Source organism: Balaenoptera physalus (genome assembly GCF_965194825.1).
Source record: "Balaenoptera physalus genome assembly, chromosome: 14".
Classification (NCBI taxonomy): Eukaryota; Metazoa; Chordata; class Mammalia; order Artiodactyla; family Balaenopteridae; genus Balaenoptera; species Balaenoptera physalus.
In genome coordinates, this window is record NC_138893.1 from 89,458,807 (window position 1) to 89,484,222 (window position 25,416).

The window sequence follows — 25,416 nt, forward strand, 5'->3', positions numbered from 1 at the left end:
GGGAGACACTTGCTGTAGTCAGAGGTACATTATATGTAAGAACTTGGGAGAAGAGATAGAAATGTATAGAAATATTGTAAAGGATAGTAGATGTGTAAAAGATAGAAGATGTGGCAGAAGATAGGACTAAAAACATAGATTAGGATAGAGAATAGATGGTCTTGAATTTCTTTTAAAGGAGTCTTTCCACTTGAAGGTATGGATTTATGTGTGAGTTTAGCCATTGGGAGTAGTGTATGGCATGCTGCCTAATGGTCTATACTTTATTTCAATGTCCCTCTTCATAGGGTCCATGCTGTAAACTCCCTCAGGTATCAGCTGCTTAAAACTTGCCTTCCTGATTTTCAAGTTCTCCTCTAAAGAGCTCTTTCAGTTTATTATTTTAAATGGTAGCAATATTCCTAGAGGTGAATCACATAATGATTTTTTTCAATCTCTTTTATATAAGATATCACTGAAAAAGTATGATTAGATTCAATTCGGTTGTCTCCCACAAAAGTAATATGTAGAAAATACCAACCAAGGTGACTCTCAGTGTGATTAATAGCCTAAAGATTTAGGTTAAGGATGTAACAGAGAGAACTGTTCTGCTTAAAGGTGCTGCACAAATTATCTCAAAGAGCCAAAAACAGCGTCCAGTTTTTACTTGAAACAATTTGTTCTTGGAATATTGTCAGCTAAAATTGTGGTCAACTTTTGCAAATTGTATGAATTTGCACTGCATATTTTATTTAGTGTTAGCAAAACTCCAATATGGCTCTGCATAACTTACACAATACACCATGAAAATGACTTCAGAAACTCCCACAGAAGTTGACAAATTGGGCATCTAATGCTTTTAAGCTAATTGCATGCTTAGTGGTTAAAGAGTCGACTTGTAAAGAGTGAAGATCAGGGTTTCTTGGAGATAATGCTCTGCCTACTGCCATACTGAATGCAGCCCAGCACTATATCAGAAATATTACAGAAGCTTAAAGAAGAAAATGATGTGAACTTTAATCAACATTTGACTTACTCGTAAGTGAAGTACTCATGAATCATATGCAATATCATAGCAGTTTTGAGACCTATTCTTGAATTTTCAAGCTGTTATTTTCAGGAAATTTAGAAAGCAAATTGCTAAGTGATAAAGAGTAATTTGATACCATTGCTTATGCCACTTTTTTTTTCTCCCTTGCAGACTGGAAAAAAGGAAAGGAGTAATACCTTGAATATTGCAATAGAAAACATGTGCAAGAAGACAAGAGACCTTCGCAGACAGGTGAGTGAGAAGAGAAACGCGGAGACAAACACCAAGCAAAAGGAATCTTTTTTTCTTCTTTTTAAATTAATTTAGAACACAAAACAAGAACAATAAATATATACTTTCCACATTTACATACCTCAACTGTTTTTGTGGCAAACGTAAAATAGAAGAAAGTGACTTAATATTAGGAAGAGTTACATTCAAATGCTGGCCCTGCCATCATCATCTGTGTGATCTCAGGAACAGATTTCACCTTTCTGAGCCTCTCTGAACCTATAAAATGGAATTAATAATACACGATAGGGCTGAAATGCCTCTGAGTGCCTGGTACATAGTAAATTTTTAGAGAATGTTGGTAAATTGATTCTATTACATTAAAAACTGAGTTTATTATCCAAATGCTTAGAACAAACAGTTAGCAATTAAGAGACCCTACCAATTTCCCCTTCTAACTCTTTTCAGGATGCTTCAAAAATTAGTTTCTGTTTAAGTTAAGGCTACTTTTAACCTTAGGTCATCAGGAACATAGGATTAGAAAGGATTTCATTAAATATTTTAGAAGTCTAGTGTTATGCCACAAGTTCAAATTTTTTCCTCCAGAAATATGAAGATTTAGCTATTTTCAAAGACCTTTGCTTTCCATTCCTTTCCACTATTTAATAACCGGAGTTCTTTTTCATGTACAGCTTTAACTTGGTCACTATTAACACATAAAAGTGGGGCAAAAACTTTTCAACCATAAACTATTAATGCAATATATTATTGAGTTTAATGGGAAGATTTAGCAAAATGGCCTGAGCAATGTTTTAATTCAGAAGTAGATTTGGAAGTGGAATAAATAGGGATCCCCAGCCAGGTAATACTAGTTGTGTAAAAGCACAATTTTGAAGGCTGGGAAAATTCCAGTTTCTCAACTTTATGGCCTTAATGGGAATTCTCTTTCTACTGTCAGCACTTAAAATCATGGAATGTAAGAGTTGGAAGGCACTTAGCACAACCTGTCTCATGATGCAGATGAGAAAGCAGGTTAGTGTAGTGAGGTGACCCACCTAAGGAGGAAGGGGACTGAACCTACACCCAGTCATAACCTGCACCCACTTCAGGAACTCTCACCCTCAGGACTGTGCTCCCTGTTAGTTGTACGACTTTCATTCTCTACCTTCTTCAGTATTTCTACCCCATCTGCTCCTCCCAAGACTTGGAAAAGTTGTTACTATGAGCTCTTAACAACTGTGTCTTTCATTCTGGTCTCATCCCTCTAGATTTCCTTGAACAAAGTTATGCACAAAGACCTGATGTACATTTATACCTCCAATGCTTTTGGAATCATTATTTTTCTTAAAAAAAAGTTAAAATAAAGCAATCCTTTGTGTGTAGGATTACCAGATTTAGCAAATCAAAGTACAGGATGACCAGTTAAATTTGAATTTCAGATTAACGGCAAACAAATATTGCATGGGAACATAATTATGTATAAAAAATAGTTGCGTTGATCTGAAATTCAAATTTAACCAAGAATCTTGTATTTCATCTTGCAATCTTACTCTGATTTCCACCTCACATCATCAGTGAGACAGAGAAACAGCAAGGGGATTACTAATACTTTTCTTCATAGTGAGAGGATGTTTCTAGCTCCTAGAGAACTACTGTGTTCCAGAGTTATGAAAATTCCCTGTGGTTTCACAGGTCACATCTTCATTTTTTTGGTTAAGTATTGCTGCTTAACAAACCACCATAAACAATAGCAACCATTTTACTGTTTCGTGATTCCATGGGTTGGCTGGGGTGCGGGTGGGGCTGTTAGGGGGTCCATTTCTGTAGTATTTTCACTTGTGGTCTCGCAGGTAGTGGTAGTTCAAATGGTGTCTGGGTTCAGGGCTTGGTATTTGAGGCCTCAGTTCTTCTTCTTCTTCTCTCTCTCCAGGTGGTGTCTAATCCCCTAAGGCCCACATTCATGTGGCTTTTCTCTCTATCAGGGGAGCCTGGATTTCTTACATGTTGGTTCAAGGCTCCAAGAAAGGAGAGACGGAAGTTGACAGGCTTTCTTAATGCCTGAGCTCCAAAGTCACTAGGATGTTTTTGCCTCTGCATTCTATAGATCAGAATACTACAAACCCTGCTCCAGGTCTACAGGACAAAGTAAAAGCACTGTCTCTTATGGGAAAAGTGGCATGTGTCTATAGGAAGATGGGATTGTTAGGAGCTGTCTTTGGAGACATCCATGGTCTTCCGTGTGAGTTGAGGTAGTTGCTATGATTTGTTCTCAGTATCCGCACTTGCCTTCCCAAGAACTTCATTTTCCATCCCGATGTTTATGCTTGTGGCAATGATACAAACTAGTTTAAACAACATGAGTCATCTCCACCTCTTCTTGCAAAATTTATTAAGCAGTTTGTTTTAAGCACCCTCTATATACTGTACTTTTAACACAGGAAGGAGAAAGTCCCTATCCGTACAGTGTTTTTTGTTGGAATATTTAGTGTTCTTTTCTTGTTCTAGATCTGTGTTTGTTTGTTTGTTTTTAGTAGGAAAAAAACAAACAAAGCCTATCTCCCTGCTCATTCATCTTAATTCCTTTGCTTACCCATGGCTTGTCCATTGGCAGCACAGAAGCATTTTAGCTCAGAGAATCAATGGACTTCATCTGTGAGGAATGAGATAGATTTCTTAAACATAGCTGGGAAGAAGCAAATTATACATTTTGGGGTAATAACATGAATGTCCTACAGGTGATTTACTGTTTTTTTGTTTCAAATAAACAAATTGTCTTTTCTTGCTCTGTGACTTCATTGCCTGTTGCACTAGAGAGCAAAGACAAAAGTCCTTGGCATTGTGTTTCAGAATTTCTATAATTTGGCACCAACTTAATCATCATAATTTTTTTTTTATTTTGCTATAAACTTTATTTATTTTTTAATTTAATTTTTTTTTTACATCTTTATTGGAGTATAATTGCTTTACAACTGTGTCTTAGTTTCTGCTTTATAACAAAGTTAATCTGCTATACATATACATATATCCCCATATCTCCTCCCTCTTGCATCTCCCTCCCACCCTCCCTATCCCACCCCTCTAGGTGGTCACAAAGCACAGAGCTGAGCTCCCTGTGCTATGTGGCTGCTTCCCACTAGCTATCTATTTTACATTTGGTAGTGTATATATGTCAATGCTACTCTCTCACTTCATCCCAGCTCACCCTCCCCCCTCCCCGTGTCCTCAAGTCCATTCTCTATGCCTGAGTCTTTATTCCTGTCCTGCCCTAGGTTCTTCAGAACCATTTTTTTTTTTTTAGATTCCATATATATGTGTTAGCATATGATATTTTGTTTTTCTCTTTCTGACTTACTTCACTCTGTATGACAGGTTCTAGGTCCCTCCATCTCACTACAAACAACTCAATTTCGTTTCTTTTTATGGCTGAGTTATATTCCACTGTATATATGTGCCACATCCTCTTTATCCATTCATCTGTCGATGGACACTTAGGTTGCTTCCATGTGCTGGCTATTGTAAATAGAGCTGCAGTGAGCATTGCAGTACATGACTCTTTTTGAATTATGGTTTTCTCAGGGTATATACCCAGCAGTGGGATTGCTGGGTCATATGGTAGTTCTATTTGTAGTTTTTTAAGGAACCTCCATACTGTTCTCCATAGTGACTGTATCAATTTACATTCCCACCAACAGTGCAAGAGGATTCCCTTTTCTCGATACCTTCTCCAGCATTTATTGTTTGTAGAGTTTTTGATGATGGCCATTCTGACTGGTGTGAGGTGATACCTCATTGTAGTTTTGATTTGCATTTCTCTAATGATTAGTGATATTGAGCATCCTTTCATGTGTTTGTTGGCAATCTGTATATCTTCTTTGGAGAAATGTCTGTTTAGGTCTTCTGCCCATCTTTGGATTGGGTTATTTGCTTTTTTGATATTGAGCTGCATGAGCTGCTTGTAAATTTTGAAGATTAATCCTTTGTCAGTTGCTTCATTTGCAAATATTTTCTCCCATTCTGAGGGTTGTCTTTTCATCTTGTTTATGGTTTCCTTTGCTGTGCAAAAGCTTTGACGTTTCATTAGGTCCCATTTGTTTATTTGTGTTTTTATTTCCGTTACTCTAGGAGGTGGTTCATAAAGGATCTTGCTGTGATTTATGTCGTACAGTGTTCTCCCTATGTTTTCCTCTAAGAGTTTTATAGTGTCTGGCCTTACAATTAGATCTTTAATCCATTTTGAGTTTATTTTTGTGAACGGTGTTAGGGAGTGTTCTAATTTCATTCTTTTACATGTAGCTATCCAGTTTTCCTAGCACCACTTATTGAAGAGGCTGTCTTTTCTCCAGTGTATATTCTTGCCTCTTTTATCAAAGATAAGGTGACCATATGTGTGTGGGTTTATCTCTGAGCCTTCTATCCTGTTCCATTGATCTATATTTCTGTTTTTGTGCCAGTACCATACTGTCTTGATTACTGTAGCTTTGTAGTATAGTCTGACGTTAGGGAGCCTGATTCCTCCAGCTCCGTATTTCTTTCTCAAGATTGCTTTGGCTATTCGGGGTCTTTTGTGTTTCAATACAAATTGTGAAATTTTTTGTCCTAGTTCTATGAAAAATGCCATTGGTAGTTTGATAGGGATTGCATTGAATCTGTAGATTGCTTTGGGTGGCATAGTCATTTTCACAATGTTGATTTTTCCAATCCAAGAGCATGGTATAGCTCTCCATCTGTTTGTATCATCTTTCATTTCTTTCATCAGTGTCTTATAGTTTTCTGCATACAGGTCTTTTGTCTCCATAGGTAGGTTTATTCCTGGGTATTTTATTCTTTTTCTTGCAAAGGTAAATGGGAATGTTTCCTTAAATTCTCTTTCTGATTTTTCATCATTAGTGTGTAGGAATGCAAGAGATTTCTGTGCATTAATTTTGTATCCTGTTACTTTACCAAATTCATTGATTAACTCTAGTAGTTTTTTGGTAGCATCTTTAGGATTCTCTATGTATAGTATCATGTCATCAGCAAACAGTGACAGCTTTACTTCTTTTCCAATTTGGATTCCGTTCATTTCATTTTCTTCTCTGATTGCTGTGGCTAAAACTTCCAAAACTATGGTGAATAATAGTGGTGAGAGTGGACAACCTTGTCTTGTTCCTGATCTTAATGGAAATGGTTTCAGTTTTTCACCATTGAGAACGATGTTGGCTGTGGGTTTGTCATATATGGCCTTTATTATGTTGAGGTAAGTTCCCTGTATGCCTACTTTCTGGAGGGTTTTTATCATAAATGGGTGTTGAATTTTGTCAAAAGCTTTTCCTGCATCTATTGAGATGATCATATGGTTTTTCTCCTTCACTTTGTTAATATGTTTTATCACATTGATTGATTTGCGTATATTAAAGAATCCTTGCATTCCTGGGATAAGCCCCACTTGTACATGGTGAATGATCCTTTTTAGTGTGCTGTTGGATTCTGTTTGCTAGTATTTTGTTGAGGATTTTTGCACGTATGTTCATCAGTGATATTGGCCTGTAGTTTTCTTTCTTTGTGACATCTTTGTCTGGTTTTGGTATCAGGGTGATGGTGGCCTCGTAGAATGAGTTGGGAGTGTTCCTCCCTCTGCTATATTTTGGAAGAGTTTGAGAAGGATAGGTGTTAGCTCTTCTCTAAATGTTTGATAGAATTTGCTTGTGAAGCCTTCTGGTCCTGGGCTTTTGTTTGTTGGAAGATTTTTCATCACAGTCTCAATTTCAGTGCTTGTGATTGGTCTGTTTATATTTTCTATTTCTTCCTGGTTCAGATTCGGAAGGTTGTGCTTTTCTAAAATTTGTCCATTTCTTCCAGGTTGTCCAGTGGCATATAGTTGCTTGTAGTAATCTCTCATGATCCTTTGTATTTCTGCAGTGTCGGTTGTTGCTTCTCCTTTTTCATTTCTAATTCTATTGATTTGAGTCTTCTCCCTTTTTTTTCTTCATGAGTCTGGCCAATGGTTTATCCATTTTGTTTATCTTCACAAAGAACCAGCTTTTAGCTTTATTGATCTTTGCTATCATTTCCTTCATTTCTTTTTCATTTATTTCTGATCTGATCTTTTTGATTTCTTTCTTTCTGCTAACTTTGGGGTTTTTCTGTTCTTCTTCCTCTAATTGCTTTCGGTGTAAGGTTAGGTTGTTTATTTGAGATGTTTCTTATTTCTTGAGGTAAGATTGTATTGCTATAAACTTCCTTCTTAGAACTGCTTTGGCTGCATCCCATAGGTTTTGGGTCATTGTGTTTTCATTGTCATTTGTTTCTAGGTATTTTTTGATTTCCTCTTTGATTTCTTCAGTGATCTCTTGGTTATTTAGTAGTGTGTTGTTTAGCCTCCATGTGTTTGTATTTTTCACAGATTTTTTCCTGTAATTGATATCTAGTCTCATAGCACTGTGGTCAGAAAACGTACTTGATACGACTTCAATTTTCTTAAATTTACCAAGGCTTGATTTGTGACCCAAGGTATGATCTATCCTGGAGAATGTTCCATGAGCACTTGAGAAGAAAGTGTATTCTGCTGTTTTTGGATGGAATGTCCTATAAATACCAATTAAGTCCATCTTGTTTAATGTATCATTTAAAGCTTGTGTTTCCTTATTTATTTCCATTTTGGATGATCTGTCCACTGGTGAAAATGGGGTGTTACAAGTCCCCTACTATGATTGTGTTACTGTCGATTTCCCCTTTTATGGCTGTTAGCGTTTGCTTTATGTATTGAGGTGCTCCTATGTTGGTGCGTAAATATTTACAATTGTTATATCTTCTTCTTGGATTGATCCCTTGATCATTATGTAGTGTCCTTCTTTGTCTCTTGTAATAGTCTTTATTTTAAAGTCTATTTCGTCTGATATGAGAAGTGCAACTTCAGCTTTCTTTTGATTTCCATTTGCATGGAATATCTTTTTCCATCCCCTCACTTTCAGTATGTATGTGTCCCTAAATCTGAAGTGGGTCTGTTGTAGGCAGCATATATACGGGTCTTGTTTTTGTATCCATCCAGCCAGTCTATGTCTTTTCGTTGGAGCATTTAATCTATTTACATTTAAGGTAGTTATCGATCTGTGTGTTCCTATTACCATTTTCTTAACTGTTTTGGGTTTGTTATTGTAGATCTTTTCCTTCTCTTGTGTTTCCTGCCTAGAGAAGTTCCTGTAGCATTTGTTGTAAAGCTGGTTTGGTGGTGCTGAATTCTCCTAGCTTTTGCTTATCTGTAAAGGTTTTAATTTCTCCGTCAAATCTGAATGAGATCCTTTATGAGTAGAGTAATCTTGGTTGTAGGTTTTTCCCTTTAATCACTTCAAATATGTCCTGCCTCTCCCTTCTGGCCTGCAGAGTTTCTGCTGAAAGATTGGCTGTTAACCTTATGGGGATTCCCTTCTGCTTGTCTTTTTCTTTTCTAGAGGATTTTTCTTCACACTGGATTTAAAATCCTTAAAATGATAGTTATGACAACATCTCTCATTTAGCAAATGCTTTCTACCCACTGTAGTCCTTACAGTATTGATTTTTATCCCTGGAACAAGAAATAATGCCATAGTACTACTATCTCAATCTCTCAGGTGAGTCAATTTACTGAACATCACCCAGCTAACGGGTAGAGCCAAGGTTTCAGCACAGGTCCATCCATCTAACCCCAGCCCAAATTTGTAACCACTGTGCCAGGGGCCAGGGATAATGACCTATTCACCTTCAGAACTTCTAGTGCGTAATACACTGATTTTACTATTATAAATGTTTTTCTTCCTTATTATTTATTTTACATGTTTTTAGAATTTCAATTTTCTTGTTCCTTTAATATCTTTCCTCATTATTTATTTGAGAACTGCACACATATTAAAATTCTTAATAAGGAAGATTTTAAACCTCCTTTACTTCATTAAAAAATTAAAACAATCAAATATATTCCATTTCTACTAAATTATGCAGAGTGAAACAGATATTTGGTTTCACTAAAGGCAGGTTAAAATTTTTATATATATTGAGAAATAATTGTCTATTTCATAAATGCCAAAATAAAGACTTAAGGTATGTGAAATAAAATAGGATTCTGGTGAAAACAAACAAAAAAACACAACAATTTGATTGATTCTTTAGCTGCTGAGTTGCTGAATTGCTATAGTCATCTCTTTTCCATGTTGGTAGTACCGGTGCCACACTCAGCAAAATATGTTTAGGCTCTTGTACCTCCTCCTCCTCATTCTTGTCATCAAATAATATTAAGTATCCATAAAATACACATCTCATTAAATTGACACAGTAGGTATATGCTGAATTAATTATTAAGTGGTATAGTTCCTATTAGTTAATTGAGTTTTGAAAGTCATATTTTGCTCTTTGACTTAGAATTAAAGTGGCATTAATATGCACAAATATAAGTTTTATACTTCCCTGAGGATGATTCTTTTCTATAACACTTTCTCTTCTTTCCATTCCTCTTCCACACAGTTTCATTTTTTCTGTTCCCTTATTTGGTGGGGGTTAGAGGGTGGGCAGGTCTTTCTTACAGTTTGCACATACAGCTGTGACTTTTGGAATTCTATTGTAGAGAAATATTTTATCTGAGATCCCAAACCACTTACATCAGTGGTAATGTACAATTTAAATGAAAAAAATCCCATATGAATATGTCAGAACATATAAAGGAAATTACTTAGCATGGCATTCAGGGTCTTCCGTATTTTGTCCCTATGTTCATTTATGGTCTGATCTCATAATATTTCCTCTTTCATGGTCAGCCATAATACAGGAGATAGCACAATTAAACCCAGTGGTGTGCAAAGCAGAAGTGGCAAAGTGTGATCACCAATGGGTAGTTTATGTAAGACATCAGAGTCTATTACTTGCTACGCGAACGAACAACACTAACACCAGATAAATGTGTCTATATTGGATTCTCCTGAAAGCAGATCCTGAGACTGGGGCCTTTATTCAGGTCATTTATTTGAGAGGCACTTCCAAGAAGCAAGTGTAAAAGAATATCAAGCATAAGAGAACAGGCAGGGAAGGAGGAAAGGATACGCTATTGAGGTCACCACTATAGGCAACAGTTGCTTAAGGACCTCTGAGAAGAGACAGAATACCTCCCAGAATTGTCTGACCAATAGATGGAAGCTGGGAATTTTATCCAGTAGCTCCCATACCCATTGGTTGAGGGTTGCTCCCAGTAGTATGGACTCTCTAGAACTTTGAGGCTGTTTGTGCTTGAGCTGAGAATCTCACAGAGACTTGGAGCAGGCCCTGAGAAAGAGTAACAAAAAGAAGCATGGAATGCACTCGAGGTGGGATGTCTTTGGAGGACATGGAACTGTCCCCCACAGCAACAATTGAAATCAGAGACTGGTCCAGTGGATGAGATGTAAAGTACCAAAGGCCTCTAATGTAGCCTATAATCATAGCTATGAATGCAATGGTAAATGATCAGGAATCAGTAAGAGAGAGAATCTTGTGAGAAAACTGTGGGTTGGTTGCATTGATTGTGCTATTTGTTGTTTGCATGGGTTGAAGATGCTTTCAAAGGGGAAGCTATTTCCCTGCCTGCTGATGGTTTGCTATCTCTTAAGCATATCACTCATGTCTAACAGAAGTCACCAATTTCTGGCCATTTCCTTCTGTCATCTTTTAATCTTTTTGTCTGAATTTTGTTCTTTTACCTGAAATACCTTTCACTATTTCCATTGTGCCTAATGAGACCCTATTTCAATCTTTTCTCTACCGCCACATTCCAGTCACACTAGATACTTTTGATTCTGGAGGATCCCTCTGTTTTATTTGCTTATGATAGTCTCTATTCCTAGAATGTGATGCTTGCCATCTCCCAGCTCCAACTCTTAACATCCTAATCACTTTTTTTTTTCACTTTTAACAGGAATTTTTATTTATACAAAGCATTATAATTTTCTCAGTATTCTTCATTCATTTATCAACAAACTTTCCACTGTATTCATTTAACAAATTAACAGTGTCACACTACATTTCACTACCTTTCAATCTCCAAGCACTCAACTTAGAGACGAACAAATAGTGCTCGAAGCACCAAATGGAAAGAGAAGAAAACTAGGAAAGGTCAACAGAGATACTTCAGAAGCAGTTAAAGGGGATGGGTTAGGGGAGGAATTAGATTCCTGAGCACCATCAGATTTCCCTTATGGTTCAGAAAGGTTTACAAAATCATTTTTAAAAGACATGAGATTAGAACTAGGGAATCAGAGGAAACCACACTTTGGGATGTTAAGCAGGTCATCCAAGTTCCTGCATTGGGAGAAGTGAGAAAAAGAGGGACAGAGAAAGTGGGAATGGGGAGCAGAGGAGAGGCAGAACAGAGACAGGAGGTGAGAAGCACAGAGGGAGAAAGTTGTGCCTAGAAGAAATAAAGTCTGGAACTTGTCATGAACTGGAATAATGAAAAGCCAAGTCACAAGTCTAGGAGATGGACTACAAGAAGAGAAAGCCTGGAATTTTAAACCTTCCAGGAGGTGACAACAAATCCTGAAGCTGTACAGTCGCAGGCAGTGAGGTGCATTTAAGACTAAACCATCTGTTTTACAAGAGTAAGACACTGTCAGCCTTGCCTGACTAATTCTACTCTGTTGATTTAAAAGCGTTATGTGCCGAGAACATAGCAACCCAAGCAGGTAACATGCCTATAGGCAATACAGAAGGGGTCCAAGCCAAGTGGGTCTGTAGAAACCAAACTTCAATTAATGTTACTGTCAAGTGAGGAGACAATAGAACAAATGTCATTGTCTCTCGAACCCTTATAGTAATTTCCTAAAGCTAAGCCATTCTGATCACCTGAAATAAGCTAGTATTGCCAAATACTGTACAATCAAATAGGCTGACCATGATCAAACCCCAATTTTTCCTGAGCCTTGACTGCCTCTGTGATCTGGAACACAGTCGGCAGCATGGAAGTTATTATTACTATTTTTGGGGGGTGGGGAGGGAACTGGGGATCAACAACTGCCTAACTATACGTGTAAGTAAACAAGAGAGATCAAATTGACCAATTAAATTAGCTGTTCAGAATCTCTCTTGCCAAAAAGTCATAACCTTGAGACTAATTAAGCAAAACAGGATTCCGCTACTCAGATGCTCCGAGTCTGGGAAGCGCTGGTTTTGATGATAATTCTGATGATAATTCAGTTTTTATTTCGATCTTCTGCCTAAGACTACTCTGCCCAGCACGAAAAACCTTCACACAAATATGTACGGCGTTTCAGAGTGGTACCTTCCAAGCTGCGTCTCCCCATCCTCTTCAGTTGTCCACTTCCTCCTCTTCATTCTGTTCTTCTTCCTCCAGCCTTTCCTCATCTTCATCGTTGTCCTCATCCCTGCCCTTGTCTTGCTCTTCCGAATCCGTTTTTTTGTCTTTGTCCTTCTTTTGTTCTGAAGCTTCCTTGCCTTTTTGCTCCCTCCTGTAAGCTTCCGGAGCTTCTTTTAACAGGGTCACGAACCGCTGAAACTCCATCTCCTCCATGGCGGAGAGCACATCGCTGGCATTCAGTGTCTTGCGTTTCCCTTTCATCGCGAAGTTGTTGGCACAGGATGTGGCGTACAGCACGAAGACGCTGGCGGCGCGGGAGATGGCGCTCCGGGCCTCCTTGGAGATGCTGACACCGTCCGGGAGCGCCTCCTTGATGATCCTGGTGATGACGGCATTGGGCCGGTTTAGGTCCTCGGGCCTTTCCGCCATTGCCGCGGCCGGGGCCGGGCCTCGGACCTCCTCTTCAGGCCGCTACGGCGTCCGAACTTCCCGCGTCGCCACGGTCTGACCCAACGAGGCTTCCGTCGCGCCCCGCGTTGCCCTCACAGTGCCCCACAGTTCCCCGCGCGCCATAACCTCTCTCCTCCTCCAGCCCCGCTTCCGCCTCCAGTGGCCGGTGCTTCCGAGCTTTCTACGCTGCCATGGTTTTGGCTCGAGGAGCTTCCGTCCGGCCTCACCGGCACCTGGCGTCCCTTCCCAGGCTCGTTTCCCTGCTTCACGCCACCACCATACCTGGAACTTGCTTAGCAAATGAAGTATGGCTCACTGGGCTTTCCGTCCCTTTCCCTAATCACTTTTTAAAATGGAATACATATGTCTCATCCTTACAGAAGCCTTCTTAACTATGAGAATCAGTCAGTTGTTTCTTTTTTGTTTGCACTTCTTTTAAGATACTCATCAAACTCTTTGTATATCTCTCCCTCCCTAATAGTTATCCTGTCTTTGTCATACTGGCATTCCCCAAGTTGCCTAGAATGTTGCTTTGCCCTTAGATAGAAAGCTCAAAATGCATTTGTTAAATTGAATGAATATGCAACTACAGAAGATTCGTTTTGCTTATTATATTTGCCAGTGTCTTCTATCAGGTAATTTCAGCCCATTTTCCAACAGAATTATGAAAACATTGGCATAGATCTTATTTGAAAGCACATTTTCCAGTCCTTCTGTCTTGTCCTACTGAACATAATATCACACCTCCGTGGTACCCTTTTCTCAGTTACTGTGTTGTGTAGTTAGCAACATGCCTTAGAAAAAAGCAAAAAACGTGTTCCTAATTTGGTTTAGTTTTTAAAAAAATAATTTAGTCAAAGAGTTTATTTATTCTTTAATTAATAGTAAATCAGCTATACCTCAAGCCTCAGTTCTGCAATATATTTCAACATTTGTATATGGGATGATGGATTGAACAAATAGCAGGGAAAATATAGTTGAAAACCTTGAAGAAATAAAAAAAAAGAACAGGGGAGTAAATGCCATTAAAATGAAGGGAAGGCAAGGTGGCACCACTGAGGGGAGATGCATGGACCAGAGCAAATGTATTCAGTGCTTGAAGAAGATTGCTGCAATTATTCAAGTATTTACAAAAATTGGCACAATCTAAGACAGTAGTTATTTCTATCTCTGTCATTTTTATATGGTGATAAATCAAAACGTATTTTTTTAAAGCATAAGAGGACAATCTGACTTTCTGAGTTTAGTTTCAGTTGGTAACATACGTCGAAGTCTTTTATATGAGAAACAATCCCTCTTTAAACCTGTATCTCAGTGTAGTTAATACCAAGTCTTACTTCTTCATGTGACAATCAAATTACTAGAAACAGGAGTTTATTCTGTCTCCACCTGTTCATCTCCCATTCACTCTTCAAACCATAGCAATAGGACTCCTGCTCCCACTTTTCCACCAAAACTTCTTAATAACCTCCTAGTGGTCAAATCCAATAGAGAAGTCTTGGTTCTTTTAATTTAACTTATCTTTAACATAAGACTCTGAACCCTTTTATCGTCTTGAGATTTCTTTGCTGTCAGTCTCCTGGTTTTTCTTTATTACAATATTTAATGACACTCCTCCACTAGATTATAAGGGATCATGTGTTGCCAACTTGACATTTTTCACAATACCTAGCTCTTGGTAGAAATGTAAGGAAATGGTGTTCGGAAATACTTGTTGAATTGAGTGAGATCAAATACACAGAAAAGAAGATTCAACACGTCCATAATGTGGGTGTTATAATTGTGTCTGGTAGGATAAGTTCATTTGAAGAGCATTGATACAGAGGTTTATTTGAAAGTTTTCCTTCCAGCTGTTGGGTCATTTCCTCTCTTTGTTTCTTGGCCATCATCTCAGCCTCTTTTTAGGTCCTACTCTCCATCTGCACGACTACCATAAGTGGTAATATTTTTTAAGATTTTATTCTTGGACATCTCACTGTGCATCTCCCTCTATATGATTCTCTTCACCTCCTTGGCTTGAATTACCTCCCATATGTATGCTGTATTTCAGTCACATATCTCTAATGTAAATCTCCTCTTAGCCCCCCTTCTATATGTCCTGGTTACAAATGAAGGAAGAAAAGGATAAAGGGGAGGGATGGTCATTGGAAACAGCTCCCCTTCTGAGAGATTTCTTCTACTTTTCTCTTATGTACCTGGAACTAAAACAACTTGTATTTCCCAGCTCAACTCCTAACTTATGATCTCTTGCCTGACTTTCCTGGTCCACTGTTTATGGACATCAAACTGTTCATTCACTCAGGGTCTTCCCCTTGCCTTGTAAACACTTAGCACTCTACACCCTGTCCAAGTAAGTGCTCAGTAAATGTTAATTAGTTGCTATTAGTGTTTTGCTGTTCTGCCTGCTAAGCAGAATCTTTCCTTGGGGATCTTCCTACTGCCTTTGTGAAATTGTTGATAGCCATAAAAATGTCACAGTTCTTATGAGAAAGCTCCACTATCTTAGACAAAGGTATTTTTCTCCCCCCAAATCTATAATTATTATGGATTTATTATCCTACAATTGTTATAGGAAGAGAGACAGTGGGTTTTTTTTCATGTAGCTACATCATTTAACCCCTTGAAAATATATTAATTCTAATGTAATCCAAAACTAAATGTCTGCTGGTTTTAAAAAATATTCTAAAATATAATTTTCACAGAAGGCAAATTACAAATTCCCTGCCTGATAGCTATTCATATCCTTATTACAGAGATTATTAAATTGAGGGAGATGACCAAAAACTTTGGAGCCATTAATAATCATTGACATTGTTAATGAAACATTTCAAGATACTGTGATCTTTAAGGACTCAATATTATATAAATACAGTGCATTAATTTTCCAACTCAGTTTTAAATTTCAGAAAATATCTGCTGAGTAGAGTAATTGCCTGATTGTCATTTATAAGCTTACACATAATCTAATTTAAAGGAACTAATTGTAGTAGAATGTTATACTTGTTTAATAATTTAAGGTGTGAGGGCAAGAACAGTTAATGCAAATGGAGAAAATTGGACATCAAACTCATTTTTTATTTTCCTTGCTCTATTAATCTGTTACCAACTGGCATAATCAGTGATCTAACTTGGTTTAATTACCATGAAGTCTACAATTTAGCTAATCAAAATTTATCATGAGTTCTTCCAACAAAGTAGAAAACATTTTATAATTTTGTAATTATGAAAATACATGATGTACAATGTTGCTTGTACACATGCATAAACATTACAATAGTGCAATTTCTTTGAGGGAAAAATACAGTACTATCACTTATAATCTGACCTCTGGGCTAAGTACAATTTAAGAAAAAGATAGTAATTTTTGAGAGCAAGAGAGCTATTTGCTCGATGATTTTTTTTCTTGGATATTTAGCTTGTTTTAGCTTTGTAAGTGACATTCATGCAGTCTTAAATATTATGATTTTAGAGACTGCAAAAATATATATAAAAGACATTTTGTAATTACTGAGATTGTAAAAATAGGAAATAACAAGACCTATTTCTTGAAAAAAAAAAAAAAAAAAACAACCTGAATATTTTATTTCTCCTCAGCTCCGTAAGGCTATTATAGATCATGTGTCAGACTCCTTTTTGGATACGACAGTCCCACTTTTGGTTCTCATTGAAGCTGCCAAGAATGGCCGGGAAAAGGAAATAAAAGAATATACTGCGATATTTCGTGAACACACCAGCAGGCTTGTAGAGGTGAGTGTGCTAGAACTGTAACTACTCTAAATCCAGGAGAACAGGGCTCTCATTCTGCATTTATAGCTGAATTGGATTCAAATACAAACTTTTGTCCACTTATAGCAAATGAAGCAGAGTTGGGCCAAAGTACTATGAAGGTATGTATGTCAAATTGTATAAACTATCCCCCATTTGCTTGGAAAAGGAGCAAGTTATTTAGAAAGAATTATGAAAATGTGATCGATATATTTTCTTAATGTGTATTTTTTTCAGAGCTACACACACACACACACACACACACACACAAACCTGGTTAAACACAGGTTTTATCCTTACAAATACTTTCTTCCTATTCTAACTTAAAAGTATTAGATGCTTTCTCTCATGCCACTTCATTGTTCCTCTCCCATCTTTTCATGGTTGTTACTCTTTCAGCCTTTCAAATCATATTCAACTATGAAACATGACTATAGAACATGAATGTAGGTTATACAGGGATAGAGAAACCCAGAATAATTAAGTAGGGATAGTGGATTTGTCCATGTCCCAATAGAGGCAAGAGGAGATGATAAAACTGTAATTCCCTCCTGCTTGGAAACTGGAAACATGGAAATGCCCCATGAATTGGGGGGCAGAGGGGCATATTGCTGAAGGAGCTATGAAGTGCTGGGCGATTCCTAGAAGACAGGTAGTGGAATTTACTGTCTTATGGACATCAATATTACAGCCACGGTATAAGAGAAAGCCTGAATGGAAGAATGCCTAACCCCAGTAAAGTGACAATACTCGCAAGGCCAGGAGATACTGGAAGGAAGGGGAAAATGTGGTTGACCAGATCCTTGTACTAGAGCGAAACACTGCTGGTACCCATTAGTGTGACTCTGTCAGTTGTTCATGGCTTGTGTCAGTACTCATTGTCAGTGCCTGTGCCAGTGCTATGCTGATTATTCAGTGTTTCGACTGCCACACCTTCCTATATAGGCCATGAATTCTGTGGTGAAATATGTGTTTGGGGGCCCAAATTGCTTGTAAAACTTGTGTTAGAGATAGTCCCCACTTGAATTAGAAACGTTGTATAGTAAATGTTCTATACAACGTTTACCAAAGTAGAGGACTTTTCCAACATCTTTAACGTGGATCGACTGGGAAGGAAGTTTCTGACGTAGCTAGCACTTCCACTGGGTCCCAGTCTTCACATCTAGAAAATAAGAGTGGATAGATAGATGATTACTAAGATAATTTCAGCCCTAAAACTGCCCCACCTACGACTTTGAAATCTTTGAACTTGCCAAGAACTCTGTGAGACAGGGCAGCTGATATAATTCCCATTGGCCTTACGTGGAAATAGAAATACAAAACCTAAAACAAGCTAATGAGAGTCGAAGCTGGTTTCCAGGTTTACCGTGTTTCACTAATTCATTCAACTATTTATTATTTATCTAGTTTTATTTATTCCTTCTTGTACTCATTCCTCAAATATTTACTAACTATTTCCAAAGGAAAATGTTAAAAAGTAAAAGAGAGCAGAACAGAAGCAGCAGGTCATTAAAGGCACCTAACTAAGTGTGGCTACTAAATATCATAAACCTATTTCCTAGAAATGTGTTTTCTAAGCTGAAGGAACACCAAATTATGAAAATAACTTTTTTGGTGAAATATTCTGAAAGTAAAAGTTGGTTTCTGCTAATAACGTTGGATCCTTATTCCTATTTTTCAGTTTAGTTTCTAATGAAACATAAATCTCATGAGGTGCTCAGTAAAGGACTCCTTGATCCCACGATTTTGGGAAAAAAGTTCTATTTCTCCTCTTGGAGATTTTACGAATCTGAAAAATTCAGATATAAAGAAATCTCTTTAAGTCAGAATTTCCCCAAATCAATTTATCTGAAGTACTCTTTCTTTCATGATGCTTATTAATAAGGCACTGCCTTCCACAAACACTTGAGAATACTACCTTATTTTATTACCAAATGATAGTTTATTACTATGTAGATAGAGCTCTAAGAATCTATTTTAAATGTTTAAGGATTTTGAAAATTCTGTAGTTCATGTGAATATGAAACAATAACAGATTTTGGAATTTTGAGCTACTAGGGAACTGAGAATGGGGTCTTATTCAACTCTTGGTTCCCCTAACACATTATAATGAGATTATGCTGGCTTTGGAGTCTTCCAGTTCTCACTCTGATATTACTTAGAAACTTGTCTTCAGTTCCAGTAAGCTTTTACTACTTAACGAACCATCCCCAAACTTAGTGCTTAGAATAATCATTTATTATTCTCTTACTGATCTGCAGGTTGACTGAGCAGAGCTGGGCCGTTCTCACGTAGGGTCTCTTTCGAGTGTTTGTTGTCAAATATTGGCTGGGGATGGAACCCTTCAAAGGTTTGATTTGGCTAGACAAGCAAGATGGTACATTCACATGATTGAAAGTGCATGCTAGCTGTCAGCTGGGAGCTTAGCTGTGGTTGTCAACTGGAGCACCAGCCAATAAATACATGGCCTTTCCATGTGGCTTCAGCTTCTCACAACATAGTTTCTGGGTTCTGAGATGAGAACCCTTGCTCCCAAGAGCAAGCTAGAAACAGGAAGTAGAGCTGACATTCTCTTAAGGCCTGGGCCCAGCAGTTGGCAGAGTACAGCTCCCACTGTACTTTATTGATCAAAGCAATCACAGAGCCTGCCCAAATACAAGGGGAGAAGAGGCGGCCTGAGACTCCACCTCTCTCTGGAAGGAGCAACAGAGTATTTGTGTCCACCTTTAATTTACACGTCTCTTCTTAGGGCTTCATTTGCTTTAGCTGTAGAGTGAAGGTTAAACAAGATAATGTCTAAGGCCACTACCAGTTTCTAAAATTGTAAGATCTGACAAATACTTTTCACAATTGAGAGACTCCTAGCTCTCTAAGAGATATAGACAGGAGAAAATGAAAATGGTTTTTAAGTATACTGCTCAAACACTAGGTTGTTTATATATATCAAGAAGGAAAAAAAAGGAGGGCTGCTTTTATCTCCCAGGAAAATTCTTTTTTGAAAGGAGCTGTCTAACCAAAGCAACAGAGAAAATCATCATTAATTTACTACAAACATTGCGATAGAAGTGTCTGGGGTAGAGTCTGATGAAATAAGAGAGCTAAAATACATCAGTTTCAGAGGACATTGTGAGTTCACTTTGTATGGATTGGTTGCCGGTCCTCCACGTCCCTTTTCCTTACCAACCACCCCCCTACACAGGCAAGCACATATACCCATCTTATTCCCAAGCTGGGTTATTTGACATAGCAGGGCAGATTCGATACTAAATGACTTCAAGAAAAAGCTATTTTCAATGTGTTTGGGTTTTGATACCTCAACTATGTGTGTCAGAGAAATCTAAAATCTAAAAGTGAACTTGTTGAAGTAAGACTTAAGTGGGAAAAAAAAAAGTCCATTTTTAAAGAATTCCTATCAGATCTTTGAAGAAAAAGTCCATGCTGTTAAAGGAATGCTTTAGATAATGGTTAACTTGTAACTTTTATGAAAGGGATAGTGAAAAGTAGAACTGAACACAAAGCAAAAACACAAAGCCTTAAGAAATTCTGTCAGTAATAATTAGAAAACAAAAAGGATTTGGAGTATTGGAGAAAGAATGAGAATGCAGAGCAAAGTGGCCAATAAATTGGGCCTGAACATTCCCATTCTGTAGTGAAGTCATGTCTGTTTTATTACCGTGTAGTAAGTTTAATATAAAATGACCATGGGTGAAATGATGGTTATAAAACCCTGGGCAGTACCAGTAACTGGAGAACTTAGATCCTTGTGGCTAATTTTATCTTACTTATGTTGAATTAAGTAACTGTTATGCAAAGCTTTTCCTACTTTGAACATCCAAGTTAGTCTGTGTTTTTGGATCCACCAAGGCACAATAAGAATGAGACGCAGGAGTCGAGGTTGGCATTTTAAAAATTAAGCTCACATAGTGATTAGCAGTTAATGACTAATGTGCTTATTGAATTGTGCTCCCCAGTACTTTGATCTTGCACTGATGGTGTCTTAGGGCACCATTAACTCTACTGGTTTCCACCAATAATACCTAATAAACAAGAAGTTTAAAATATTAATTTTATCTTAAAAAGAAAAATATTCAGTAATTCTAGAGGGTAAGGATTTTATTTTTTATTGCTTTAAGCTTCCCCTAATAGCAAGGTCTATAAGCTAGTTCTCAATAGATCTGTCTTGAATGAAGAAACACATTCTTAACACTCGCTCAGTTTTCTTCCTCTCTAAAAAGTTGACGATGAGGATTCCAGTAACTGGACTTGACATATATGCCTGATCCCAATTATCTGAGTACCTCCCTACTCTGTTGTACAAAGATACTTTAAAATAATACTATACAATGATATTAGCAAATGGCTTTGCCATGAATTATCAAAAGCAGACAGACACTATAAACCCTGCTCCAGATCTCCTTCAGAAGGAGTTTGTGACAATTTGATAACATCTTTAAAGAACTTTGCCCACTTCAGAGATAAAGTTTGTAACTTTAATGTGGTAATGTAACTACTATTCAGAAGAACACCATTATATATTCAATAAAGACACTGTTTTTATAATGGCTATTATTTAATATTTCTCTAAAATTAATTTTTAAAAACTCCACTATTATTTCTGAATCATATTACAGTTTGTTCTCAGCAAGTCAATTCATGCTGAACACTACAGTTGCTACCAATTAAATGGTAAAATCTCCTGTTTATTCCATAGATTTTGTCATCTTAATTATTATTAAGCATGCCAGTGTTAATGATCAAGGCCTGAAAATTTCCTGTGAATTAGTGAAGTTTCTCTATGTGAAAAACCAGCTTCGTCAGTGCTTTGACTTATTCATCAAAAATTCATCTGTCTTGATGTACCTTATTTTAGTAAGTTTCATGGGAGCCTTTCATCAAAAAGGAAAAAGTGGGTGGACATTTAATTATAATACTTCCCTCCAACCTACAAAGCTGATTGTTCCCACTCGCAAAATGGCAAGCCACATTTAGCAAAGCCCCAGTGCCAAGAGAGAAGACTTTAGAGGGGGACTCTTGCTGTTTGCAAGAAGTGCTCGTTGCTATCAGCTCTACTAATATCGTTGCGTTTTGACAGAATGCTGTTCAAATGTCATGCATTGCTTTAATTGATCATCTGTTATCAAATAAGGATATGTTTGGTTATAAATAAATCAAGCTTTTAGAGACCCATCCCATTCTTCCTTCTTTCTCGCCCTCGACAAGAAAAAAAAAATGGAAAAAAAAAAAGAACAAACCCATATTTACACTTGTACACAAACCAACAACTGTTCTACACAAACCAACAACTGTTCTCAGTGAGCATCTTGGCAGCTCTCCTCTTTTGGTGGGGAAAGGATATTATAGCTAAGTCAGAAATTCAGAAATTGTTTTGCTTGTATAGAATAGAGCACACAGGTGTGACTGCCCACTCCCTGGATTAGAAACTGCTCAGCATTTTAATCTTCTTTTAGTTAAAAGACATGATGAATATGATTCTTCAAAGCCTAGCGTGAAAGCACAGTGAGTAACCTTTCCATGTTTTAGAGGTTTCTTTATAAATTTTCTATTCATGGTCTTTGGAATACAGGGAAAGTTTAGTGATACAATTATAGACAAGTCAGAGACTTTCTATAGTCAAGTGTAGGTATTTTTGAATAGAATATTAGTGTTTTGAATGGAATATTAAGAGGAGAAAGAAAACTATATGGGATTAGAGTAGTTTGGAAATTCAGCATGAAGTAAGCAATATTTACATTAAACCTTAAAAACTAGTCAGGAGTTGGATATGAAAAACTAGAACTCCAAGTGGAGATAACAGCATGAATAAAGAATAAAATGAAATCTAGATTGTTAAACTGGCTGGAACATAAAGTGGGATAGCAGTACTTGATGAAGAGCCTTGAATATTTGAATGCCAGGGTGAAGAAGTTAGATTTCATCTTATAGAACTGGATCCAGTAATGGATTTGGAAAGCAGCAGTTGCTTCTCAGCAGGGAAGGATCTCAAGGGAAGTCATATTGTGTGGTGGCTATTTTGCATCCGAACATAAAAATTTCTAACCCCCCCAAATTGATTTGAATCTCATGAACATAAGCTAGCATTTAAAAATGACTGGATTTAAAACCTATTTATTATCCTACAGTAAATAGAAGAAAACTAGTTTTAATAATGAAATTGGAGCAGAAAACAAGTGTCCCAGGACTTAATGGCACTAGATTGATGTTATACAATAGAAATAGAAGGCAGGCCACATACATAATTATAAATTTTTTAGTAGCCGTACTAAAAAAAGTAAAAATAAACAGTTGAACTAATTTTAATATGTTTTATTTAATCCAGTATACTCCAAATATTATCATTTTGACATGTAATCAATATAAAAACTATTAATGAGATGTCTTACATTTTTTGGTACTAAGTCTTAGAAATCTGGTATAGATTTTATACTTACAGCCTATTGTAATCTAGACTAGCTACATTTTAAGTGCATAATAGCCATAAGTGGCTCATGGCTATGTTTTAGATAGTGCAGTTCTAGATAGATGATTAGCAAGTTGAGGACAAGAGTGTATTCATTCATTCATACATTCATTCATTTAACAAACATGTCTTCAGTGCCTACCATGTGCCATGTACTGTGCTGGACTCTGGGACTCTAGACCCTTTGTTTTTGTTTCTCTGGCCTGATATACAGTAAGTACAACATTCAGTAAAGCATTGTTGAGTGAATTAGTATAAAAAATGAAGTAGAATGTCCATTAATCCTATAGGAGATCTTAAAAGATGGTAACAGTATGACTTACTGAGTAAAGTGTGAAATATGGACACTTTCTTGATGTTCTTGGGAAAGTGACTTAGTATCTCTTGTATATGTCCTGTAAAAGACATACTCCATTGTAAAATGAAGATAACAGTAAGATTGGATAGGTTGACACATTAAAATACCAAGTGCCATGTGATGTGGACATCATTGTTTGGTGAATATTAGTCTTCTTCCCTTTCCTCTCTTTAACATGTGTTTTTTGTTTTTTTTTAATCTGGAAAGAATTTACTTGACTCTCCAATACCCCTGATAAGCAATGAAAATTTCCTCTTAAAAAATTCATTTTATAAGGTGATGTCAAATATACTGTAGTTGTTGGACCTTTGTATGCAACTTCCAAATACAGATAAAAGTGTTTTTCAGGAACATTAACAGGCCAAAACACGGCACGGGCAAAAAAATCTCCTGCTGAAATTGTGTACCCAACATTTTGATATGTAATTAATTAACGTGTAAAACTTCTCTGAAACTGAAAACTTCTCCGTATTATGCTTCATGATGGTATTTGGCCAAAAGTTAACAAGCAAACATGCTGACAGTTACTGATGAATAATCCCAGGCCTAGAAGCCAAACTTTTTTTTTAATCACCCGTCTGATTATGCAAGTTGGAGCTAATCTATTTCTTTTAATCAATTCACTATTTCACTCAATTAAAAACAAATATAGAGGGTCCCTACAATGTTATCTATAGAGGTCATTTATACAGAGCTGTACTGTTTAGAGCTGGTTTCATTTTTGTCTTTTGTGTCTTAAAACATATGAGTTCTACTCCCCTGCTTAGGTGACTTTAGCAAATTACTCAGCCTCTATGGAATTCAATTTAATGATCTGTAAAATGGAAAATAAAGGATTAAATAATCTTCTCTCTTCCTGACATTCAAAATTCTAGAAACTAAAGAGTTCTTTTATTTGTTTTATATGTGTAGATAACTTGGGTGAAGGAGGCTGGTTAAATAAAAGTATTGGAAGAGTGGCTATTTTATGGATTTCATAGCATAAAAGTAACTTTTTTTAGTAATAAGAGAAAAAAACAAGGGGAGAAAATATAGGAAAATAAATAAAAGATTTAGTAATCTGTACCAGCATCATACAAAGCGCTTTGTATTCATTACCTCATATCATCAATGCTCACAATGTGATTGAGAAAAATATTTTTATTACCATTTTGCTGATAAGGAAACCCTGGCTGAGAGAAATGAAGCAACTAGCCTAATGTCACACATCTAATAAATGACAGAGTAGGGAATCCACTTGTTTCTATCAATGGCAGAAATTAAAGGAATAGAGGAAGCCCAATAAATCTAAAAATGGAAAGTGAGCCCAAGTTTTACTTGTTTCATTCCTTGATGGAGAGAGGAAAAACCTTTCTGAATGCTTTTAGACAAGAGACCTGCTATTAAGTGGATCAAGCTGCAAAAGTTCCAAGAGTGGATTTCATTTTCTTCTAAGAATCTCTGATCTTATTCCACCTTCCTTAGCTAGAGAAGCAGAAAGTCAGAAGCACACATTTATGCCCATGAAATCCTTCTGCATTCGGTCATTCTTTGTAACTCTTGGGTAACTGCATAGCTAATGCTTAGTGGTTAGTCCAGGATATAAGACCTAAGTGAGATCAGGCATCATCTTCTGATGAAATAGTACAAGTAGTCCATTTGTAAGGTGATTGTTTGGAACTTGAAATACATTTTGCCTTATAATCAGTGTTGTTTATGCTATTTAGGTCCCTTAGTTAGTCCACAAAGGCCTATTAAATTAAAAATTGCAGAGCATTTTATTAGAAGTATTCTTCGTAACCTAAAATGCATTTAGGGGTCCCCCTTCACTCATCCCCTTTATAGCCTTGTGTGCA

The 25,416-nt window shown here is 37.0% G+C and overlaps 1 protein-coding gene and 1 pseudogene across 5 annotated transcripts in view; one reads left to right on the forward strand and one right to left on the reverse strand.

The window, feature by feature from the left end:
- Window positions 1-25,416, forward strand: part of CTNNA3 (catenin alpha 3) — a 1,725,675-nt gene that overhangs the window by 951,303 nt on the left and 748,956 nt on the right. For all 4 annotated transcript variants that reach the window (XM_082424660.1, XM_082424659.1, XM_082424661.1 and 1 more), the window contains 2 exons: window positions 1,181-1,261; window positions 16,575-16,727. In XM_082424660.1, the coding sequence (XP_082280786.1) occupies window positions 1,181-1,261; window positions 16,575-16,727 (234 nt within the window). The remainder of the gene's footprint in view (window positions 1-1,180; window positions 1,262-16,574; window positions 16,728-25,416) is intronic.
- On the reverse strand, window positions 12,178-12,974 carry LOC309642753 (DNA polymerase epsilon subunit 3 pseudogene; annotated as a pseudogene). Its single transcript has one exon. The product of its transcript is annotated as a DNA polymerase epsilon subunit 3 pseudogene (transcript).